The 10,016-nt window shown below is 45.7% G+C and overlaps 1 protein-coding gene across 2 annotated transcripts; it reads left to right on the forward strand.

The window, feature by feature from the left end:
* Nucleotides 1-3,136: 3,136 nt before the first annotated feature.
* C14H20orf202 (chromosome 14 C20orf202 homolog) lies at nt 3,137-9,187 on the forward strand. 2 transcript variants are annotated; one of them, XM_044927778.2, is made up of 3 exons: nt 3,137-3,478; nt 4,018-4,200; nt 6,185-9,187. In XM_044927778.2, exons 2-3 carry the CDS (start codon nt 4,135-4,137, stop codon nt 6,416-6,418), a joined length of 300 nt encoding a protein of 99 aa, XP_044783713.1. In that variant the 5' UTR covers nt 3,137-3,478; nt 4,018-4,134; the 3' UTR covers nt 6,419-9,187. The 2 variants fall into 2 exon arrangements, with proteins under 2 accessions (XP_044783713.1, XP_025119509.2); XM_025263724.3 differs by having other exon boundaries at nt 3,137-4,200.
* Nucleotides 9,188-10,016: the final 829 nt, after the last annotated feature.

A 10,016-nucleotide genomic window follows, 5' to 3' on the forward strand; every position in this document is an offset into this window, starting at 1 on the left:
AAATAAATGAAAGTACATCAAAACAAGTTAACCACAAGACATGGCTTCCCAGGGTAATTTGGTGTTGGCACTAGAAGTCAAGGACTGAGCATTAGAGGCTCTAACTGCCAAGCACTCCTATCAGCACCACTCCTGTGTTGGGCAGAGAGCCCGCTGGGCTGCCCAGCACAGAAGCAGACGCCTAACCCGAGCCCCCATTGACTCTCCACCCCTGCAACACAACAGGCAAGACCCTCCCACGCAGATCAAGGAGAATACGTGCTAATTCTAACCCTGTTGCCTACTTGCCAGAGTAACCCTAGGAAAATCTATGCCTCTTTGAGCTTTAGTTTCCTCACCTGTAAAACAGGGTTAATAATAGGTTCTTAATCAACTATAAAATGCAGATAACACACGACTGAGCGACTTCGCTTTCACTTTCACTTTCTAATCAACTATAAAATGCAGATAACAAGGGTACCTACCTCGTAGGCTGCTGCTGCTGCTGCTGCTAAGTCACTTCAGTCGTGTCCAACTCTGTGCGGCCCCAGAGACGGCAGCCCACCAGGCTCCCCCATCCCTGGGATTCTCCAGGCAAGAATACTGGAGTGGGTTGCCATTTCCTTCTCCAATGCATGAAAGTGAAAAGTGAAAGTGAAGTCGCTCAGTCGTGTGCAACTCTTAGCGACCCCATGGACTGCAGCCTACCAGGGTCCTCCATCCATGGATTTTTCCAGGCAAGAGTACTGGAGTGGGGTGCCATTGCCTTGAGATTCCCAAATGTTCTCAGCTCACGGTATCATTCACATCTCTGTAATTTTTGCACAGTGCCCCAAGCCCAAAGAAATGTCTAATGGTTGTTTGTTATATTAGGTTCACACAACTTAATAATAGTAGTTTGTCCAGTATCCAACAGATATTACTGTGCTTCCCTAAAATTTTAAAAATATTTTGCAGTGTCTCTGAGCTTTCTGCAGTGCCTCTGGGTGCCCTTGCAGTCAGTTTGGAAATGGCAGTCATAAGGTTTTGAGGATGAAATGGGGTTGTGTTGTCAAGGGCTCACCACGATGTTTGGTCTGGAGTCAGAGATCAATAAACGTTGGTGGTCTTCAATTGCCCTTCAAGTCTCTTTAGTCCTCTCTGGTCTCCTGCTGCAGCCACCTTATTGGGCTCCTTGGGGCCTGTGGCCCCTCTTCTGAACTAACTTCCTTCTAGAAGAGAATCCCAGCCCCACTTCCTCATTCCTCCCTAACTCTACCACACATGTGGCACAATCTCATAGGTGGAATATACTCTTAATCTGGAGCTTTTGCTTACATGGCAAAAGTGACAGTATGATTTTCAGAGCCTAAGTCTTCAGAGGCCTCACACGATTCCACCTGCTCTCTTATCCTCTGCCATTGCCAAGAGAAGAATTTGCCCCAGTAGCCTGATGATTCCAGGAATAGGACAAGGGACCCAGGGCACAGGCTCAGATCTGCAGATCTGAATCCGGGTGTAGACCACCCCAGCCACACCACAAACTCAAGAGCAAAAATAAACAAGGTTTCAAGGTATGGAGTTTTGGAGAGTTTTGTTACATAATATTCTTGTGAGACAACCCAACCCCTCTAACTGTATCAAATTCAAATTCTCTGAGAGAAGGCCTGATTGGATCATGTGGTCACCACCCAGAACATGACTGCTTTTACACCATCACCCATGAGCCAAGGATCTCCCTCCTGTCCAGTCTGCAGGTAAATACCTTGGTTTGGGATACCCATTTCTAATCCAGGCAGCTGTCCCATACTTACAGGGTCCAGCGCCAAAAAGCCTGGTGACCTGCCTGGAAGCAATCATTTCCGGCCTCTGTGTTCAGAAGAGGTGTGAATGTGGCAAACAAGAGTTTCTTGTATCCTCTTGGGTTCTAAAGAGTAACAGCTCAACTAGGAAAAATTACCCATAAAATTTTCTCTGTGTGTGGCAGTCAGAATGCATCTCAAGCTGCAAACTGCAGGGTATGAGAAATGTGATGTTTCTTACAACTCATTTTTGTAACTATTTTGAGCCTCCTTATGCTTAAAATGGAAACTATGAGGCTCAAGCTCACATAGAAAATTTGATAGAACCGGGCTTTAGAACCCAGGTGTCCTGGTTTTCTGTACAGTGGCCTGGCCCCCTTCCCTGCCCAGTGTCACACTTGGAAGGATGCTTCAGGTCTCATCGCAGAGCCAGGGGAGCCCCTTTCCAGCTGCCTTGATTGTCTGGGCTATGCTTTCACGTGCCACTGACCGAGTGCCCACTTCTTGGAAGAATTCTTAGCAACCCTTTCCTCCTACTGAGTCTCAGTCTGCCTCCCTATGTCCTGTACCCCCACCCTATCTTTTGGAACTACACTTAAATAAACATGATTTTTTTTTAACTTATAATTTTTACTTCTATTAATTCTATTTAGGTTTTTTAAAAAATACCCCTTCTTAAATAGTGTCTTTTTTCTTAGGTCTTTAAATTCTTTTGTATGGTTTTAATTCTTTTCAAAATACTGTTTTGTTATCTCATCTGAAGTTCTTGGGGAAGTGAGGTCTAATACTGCTATTGAAGGTGTCTGCTGACTCTCACTTATGGTGGATGATTTCCTTGTGTGTTTGTAATCTGGGGCTATGCATTCATTTTCAGTGGGGCTCTATCTATGAACAGCTTGTGTAGCCCAGGTTGAGGGAAAGTCCCTCCCAAATGGGTTGAGTTTGTTTTTCTGGTCACCTCAGCTTCTTATCTGTGATCACTATGTTAATTCTTAGTTTGGAGTTCCTAGTTCAAGTGGATAGAATAAAATTAAAGCCTGTGTGAGAATAGATCCTATTCATTGGCATCATAATATTAACTTGATCTTGGTTGTTTCCATCGATTAGCATGTCAGCTCCAGGAAAGAACAGCCTTTTTCTCTCTGATTTTGGGCTCTGTTTCTCTATCTGCCTACAGCAGAATTTGGCACACAGTAGGCATTCAATAGGGCTTCCCTGGTGGCTCAGCAGTAAAGAACTAGCCTGCAATGCAGGAGACCTGGGTTCAGTCCCTGAGTGAGGAAGATCCCCTGGAGAAGGGAATGCAACCCACTCTAGTACTCTTGCCTAGAGAATCCCATGGACAGAGCAGTCTGGCAGGCTGCAGCTCATGGGGTTGCACAGTCAGACATGACTGAAGCAACCAAGCTGCAGCAGCAGCAGAAGGCACTCATAAGTATATGTTGAAAAGGAAAATTAAAGAACACCCACTTCACGGGTGTCCATTAGGACTGTGTTTGCCCAATTAAAAATTGGAGTTCTTGTCTCATAAAACAGGCCGATGCTACTGGTGATTCTGTGACTGAGTGATTTCAGTGCCTCTACAGTTTTTTGAGCCTTTATCTAAGGGTTGCAAGATGGTTACAGTAGCTCCAGGCATCGCATCCACATTCAAGGCAGAAGGAAGTAGAAGAAAGTCAGAGTAAAGGAGGAGCACCACTGACATTTTTCCTTATCAGGTAGGTAACATTTTCCTAGATGTCTAACAGCAAATTTCTGTTTTGATCTCATTTGCTAGAAATGGGGTGCGTGGGCATCCAGAAGAAAGGGGACTTTCTTTCTTCTGGAAAATGAGCATTTCCCTTATCTATGGACTCAACAGATGGGTAAGGGAGGGAGGAAGGTGACTGGGGACACAGATGTGGTATCCCCCCAAATGAGATTTTATTCATCTATATATGTATGTATGTGTGTGTATATATACACATATATGTATAATTTAGAACAAAACAGGCCCTCAGAAAACAATGTGACCAAAAAGTATGGACACCTATTTCCACAATAATTATTAATTTTGTCATTTAAAGCTTCTGTGATCCTGTGGGCATCAGATTTGGATTCTGGAGCCCACAGGCACTGAGACACCCGTAGCTCAATGATCTCCCTCCTCCTTCCTCCCTCCTTGCTCTATTCAAAGTACTGAAGCCCTTTAAAAAAAAAAAAAAAACTACATTTTTCAACGTGAGCCACTTCCTGCTCTCATTAACTCCATCCTCAGTGACTTAGCCAGACCCCGATCCTGGCCCAAAGAAGGGAGCCGGACTGTCCAAGTCTAAGGTCCCTCAGGTCCATAAGCAGAGCAGTTCGGCATCAAGGTTTCTCCTGAGGAGCTGAGATGAAAACAAAAGAAGAGCCAACCTTGAGTCTGGGGCAGACCCTGGAGTGGCTGAGAAAGGAGCTGGTAAGGCTTTGTATTTCTCTTTACCTTACACCTTCACCCCACATCTTCCGAGGTCCCCTGGTTCCTACCTCCTAGGGGCCCCCTAGGCTGGGGCAGAGCTGCAGGCTGGGGTGCAGGCCCCACAGGCTCCCATCTGGGATCAGCCACACTGTGCACAGTTGCCACCCCAGGTGCTGGGATAAGTAGGTCGTGGCCTACATAGGAGGCTCTGGGTGCAGCGCTTGCCAGACTGGTTTTAGAATTACACTGAGTCTGGTATGTGCCCAGCTCTGTGGCTTGTGACCTCTAGCAAATAGCTTTGAACTTCAGTCTCCTTATTGTAAAAGGGGGATGACAATAGTACTAACATCACAAGGGTTATTGTGAGAATTTGGTGAGAGGATGGTATAATTCACTTTGTGCTTGCTTGGCACATCTACCCTGGCTCTTAAAGTCCTGGCCCAGCTGGAAATGGTGTACCAGAGCTGTCTTAGCCTGGGCCTTCTAGAAAGCAGACACTTGCACAAACACTAGGGTATTCCTGCTTATTTGGAGGTGCAAGCCCAGAGGGGTGAGAGTGAGGGGAAGAGGTGCGGGGGCAAAGGCCAGTACTATTCCAGCAGATGCCTTGTGTTACCCAACTGGATGCCACTTACAAAGAAGCCCTAAAGAGGCCAGCAGCCCTCTTGGTAGCTGGTTCTCCTCACTGTGGGACTCTCTGCCTGGAGGAGGAGCTGCACCCTGCCCGAGAGAAGTTTATCCACCCCACTCACTCCTGCCTCCCATTTCCTGTCTGTAGATGTCCACACTATGGGGCACTAATTCTCCTGAGCTTATGAACAGTGTTACCTGGTTCCTCAGTAACTGCTCAGGAATCCAGGTCTTACATCTCTCCTTGTGATGTTTCTTCCAAGTCCAAAAATAAAAGGATGCCTCCATAGTATGTCGGGACACTAGCCAAGAGAGAGAAGGAGGTGGTTTGGGGGAACCCCAAAGGGCGCCCAAGGTTTGTATCTCAATACGCCAGTTTCAACCCTGGGAGAACTTATCATCCTGAAGAGGAAGAAGAGGGCGGTTAAAAATAGACTGATCAATTCAACAACTTAAAAAACTAAAAAAACAAAAACAAAAAACATGAGCTTCTCCTTCTGGCTCAGGGGAGGGTGGGATGCAGGGACAGGAAGGATTGTCCAAAAATGACCTGCCTGGGTTGCCAGGCAACAGACCAGCTGGGACCCAGCCCTGTCCCAGCTTGGTGGGAGGGGCTGGCCCAGTAGGGATCCTCATGGGTCCAGGGGACTCCAGTGGCCGAGCCACAGCTTATTATAGGCTGTGTGCTGCTCCCTCCTTGTGCTCCCCTAAACACTGTGCCCCCACGTTAAGACTGCTTAGTATCTGAACTCAAAGAGCTGATTTTCATTTGATAAAGTACTTCTCTCCTACCCATGAGGAAGAAGAACAGGTGGGGGAAGGGGGAATGACCTGTAGGTAGAGGGGCCTCCCAGACCCAAATGCACCCCCACCTCCACATGATGCCAAGAGGTGAGTTTTGAGTCTCCACTTACTGGTCCCTGACTGGTAAGGTTCCCAGTCAAGCCTGCTTTAACCTCTATCACTGGAATTTACATGACTCCACAAGGACTCCCCTCTGGAGCCCAGCCAAGGAGCCCCAATTGACTATCAGGGAAGCATGTCCGTCACCCTATGCAGCTGAGAGAACAAATCAGTAGCACCAACAACTACCATGGACCCAAGTCTGGTGCTCTTCCTCCAGTTCTGGAATCATAAAGCCCCCAAAGTCCTGCTGGGATCTAAAACAAGGGAGAGATCCTTGGAAAGCAGGTAATTTGCTTTCCACTTTGCAGATGAAGAAATGGAGGCTTCGGTGAAAACATGGCTTCTGTGAGGCTGTGGGCTTGTCTCCGATTAGACAGTGAAGGAGACGTCTTTCTGGGAAACGTCCAGTGCTCTGGCCGCTGCCTCACATGCTTCTTCTCTGTCCTAGACTGAGATGCAGGACCAAGACCAGAGACTCCTGCTTACACTGAGGCACCTGCACAGCGTCCTGGAGGAGCTCCGTGCAGAGAGTGTCCACTGGGAGGATGCCAGGTCAAGTGGCGGGACCTCCCCCATCAGAGCTCGAGCAGGCTCTGAAGGCAGGGGCCGCCAACCGTTTCCCTCCAGGCACCTGGCCCATCTCCTTCAAGGGGTAGACAGCAGACGAAGTTCCCTCCCTTAACAGGCCAGAGATGACCTTGACTTTAACCCTCCCCCAACCAGTCTAAACTTTGACTGTGATGCTGTTGAAAGAGAGCACTGGAATGGGAGTCAGGAAGTCCAGGCTCTGGATTTACCCCTGCCCTCATTCACTCTATGTCCCTGGAACTGTCACTCAGCTTCTCTGTGTCACTCTCCTCTCCTGTCACTTAGCAGTATTTCACAAGTAAGCTAAGAGATGTGAATACATTTGGGAAACAGAAACATGTTATATGGCTTCCGGCCAGCACCATGGTTGTAATCCCATTCTTGGGAATTTCTCACAAGGTGATTATTAAAACAAAGAAAGAGCTCAGTGTACCAGGGTGTTTATCCAGTGTTGCCATGGTGAAAAACAGAACCCCATGTAGTGACTTGATGGTTGTTTTCAGGCCTTTTATTTCCCTTTATCTGAAAGCAACAGGCCCTTCAACCACCCTGGCCATAGGGATCAGCATGTGACCAGGCTTGGCCAATTACAGTTCCTCATCATCCTAACAACGTGATTGGCCCAGTGGGTGGCCCATGTGACTTCACAGAGCCAATCACAAACCTTCTCTGGCATTACGCTCTTGATACTTGTTCTTCTGAAGTCGCAAAGCCGGGGCTGCCAGTGGCCAGGATTACTGTGAGGTGACAGAGACCTGCCTGGAGTAGGAAAGAAAGAAGCTGATTAAAGAGAAGCAGAGAGAGGGTCATTCAAGAGACGGGCAGGCCAGAAGGGTGCTGGCTCTCTTTAGTCCCTGGTTTCAGACTCTAGTTCTGTGAGTTACTCCTGTTGTCTATCCAGAGCAAAAAACCAGAAAATTCCACCACTATCACCTATGAACTCAGGCACCAGTTTGTTTTTGCTTAAGCTGATTTGAGTAGGGTTTCCCTCATTTGCAACCAAAACGGTCCAGATGGTCAAAGAAACAAAGAAGAGAAATCAAGAAAAAAAATTGTTTTTCCCTCATTCAGGGTTAGCAACGCCAACCCTGTTTGGCAGGCAACAAGATGTATGATGTGGCAGAACCCTCAATTGTATGGGATGGAGTCATAACTTTGAAAAATTATATTTGCCTATAAGAAAGGCTTTTAAATGGAACAGGTGAAAATAATGTCCTGGTGTTAAGATGGTCCAATTATCATCATGCTTTTTTTGTTTTTGAAAATCTTCTGGCATGTTGTTAGGATATTGTTTTTAATGGCTTTGAAAAAGTAAACCCATTGCATAAGGAGGCAAAGGGTGGGGGGAGGGTTGTATTATATGTACAGTGTCTATAGTCAGACTAACCTGGGGCTGTTTCTATACAGTATTTGATAGTACGAAAAATTGTACTCTATCAATGGCTGAATGCATAAATGAAATGCAGCACATACATACAATGGAACATTAGTCAGCCTTAAAAAGGAAGGAAATTTTAGCACTGCTATAACATAGGTGAAACTTGAAGACATAATGCTAAGTGAAATAAGCCAATCACAAAAGGACAAATACAGTATGATTCCACTCACATGAGGTACCTAGAGTAGTCAAATTCATGGAGACAGAAGGTAGTTCTGGTTGTCAGGAGTTGGGGAGCAGGGAGTCATTTAAGGATTGCCGTGCTTCAGTGTTACCAAATGACAGAGGTTCTGTGGATGGATGACGGTGATGGTGGTATAACAGCGTGAACATACTTGATGCCACTGTACACCTTAAAATGGTTAAAATGATATTTATCTTATGTTATATTTCACCACAGTTAAAAATAAATACTTTAAATTTAAAAATTACCTGCTCTGTGATGCTGGGGCTGGAGCTGGTTAGATTTTGCCAATAAGCAGGGTGAGCTAGAGGGACACTGCAGGGCTGGAGGAAGGAGAAAAGACTTGCTTCTTCATCTTTCTTCTCTTTAGCTTCTCCGGTGGCCTTACTGCTCCCATGAGCATCATCCAGCAATGCTTCTTCACCTCACAGCAGCAATCCTCCTGTGGCACCAGTCAGCAACCCCTTCTCAGGGCTCTAGGTTCAGCTCAATGGGGGCACTTCCCCCAACTGCAGAGCCAAGAGCTCCAGCCAGAATCTCCTCCCCTGAAGTCTGAGTTCCTGCCCTCCTGGCCCCACCCTGCTTTCCAAGACTCAAGCCCCAGCTGAGCACACCTCCTTTCTCAGATACCTGAAGTGGAGTACTGCATGTCTCCTGCTTTATGTTTTTCAGTTTTGATCATCTCAGCCTTTTCTCTTTGTTCCCTCAGGCCTGGGTATGGTAGATGCTTCTTGCAAGTGCTACTTTCATTCTATCTTAGAGATCTTTTTATAACCTTTTGGCCATTCAGTTAACAACTTTATACTTGGTTAGTAATTCTCTATATTAAATTCTCTCTGTTAAAATAACTAGGGTGGTTTCTGTCTCCAGCCTGTCTCTGACTGACACAGTTTTCAACTTTGGGCTATCATTACCGATGCTGTTGTGATCACATCTGTTCATGTACATAAGCACAGTGCCCCTAGAATATACAGGTTTCCCCCACTATCCAAAAGTAGAGTGTTCCCATGAAACATCTCACAAGCTGAAACTGTGTAAAGTGAAGAAACAGTTACCTTAGGACAGATCTTGCTAACAGAGGCACAAAATGAGATAAAATGAGATAAACTGAGATAAAGCACAGACACAGGTCAAAGCCAGACCAAAGCTATGGTGGCCTGGTGCAGAGAGATGCTGAGTGCAGTTCCTGGGGAAATTCTCAGGGAAGGAGCTTAGTGGCCCCAGTCCCCCCTGCCCCCTGCTGCCCCTCCCCAGGGTGATTGCTGCCTCTGTAACAGCTCGCCCCAGATCAAACACTGAACATCAGTTTCACTTTTCACTCAGTTTTGTAAAAATGAAAATCAACTTGGGCTTTCTTTCAATTCACAAAAACAGTTACAAATGTAGATCTCTCATAAAAGTGAAATGGCATCAAGTGAACTTTAGAAAAGCAACAGATACTTGTATAGCAAAGAGTTGAATTGGAGGTATGTGAAGAAATGTATTTTCCAAAGTGGGGCATTCGCTTACACTCCCACAAGCTGTGTCCAAGAGCTCCTGTTGCTCCATATTCCGCCAACACTTGGTATTATCAGTCTTCTTAATTTTTACCAATATACTGAGTGCAAAATGGTGTTACACTGTGACCTTAACTTGCATGTTCCTACTTACTAGTTGTTAACCTGAGTTTATTTCCAGCTCCACCATTTACTTACTTTTTGATCTTTGATGAGTTACTCAACCTCTCTGAGACTCAGTTATTTCATTTATAAAAGAAGGGATAAAAATAGTATCTAGCTCATGGGATTAATATACATATTGTATAGTAGAATGCATATAACCCACCTTACACAGCACTTGACATTGTAAAGGCTAATAAATGATAACATTATTATTACTGTATAATCACAAATATATTGATTTGTGAAACTATGACTATTACAAATAGACAAGCTTGTTAGCAACCATCATCAGGAGAAATATCTGCCTGACCATACAAAGTAACAGTGACATTTGCTTCCCATGCCCAATGCCAACCACTAGCCCCTTTTGCCTCTCCCAACTTCCCACAGCTGGGCCCTCAAACCATAA

Source organism: Bubalus bubalis, chromosome 14 (genome assembly GCF_019923935.1).
Source record: "Bubalus bubalis isolate 160015118507 breed Murrah chromosome 14, NDDB_SH_1, whole genome shotgun sequence".
Lineage (NCBI taxonomy): Eukaryota > Metazoa > Chordata > Mammalia > Artiodactyla > Bovidae > Bubalus > Bubalus bubalis.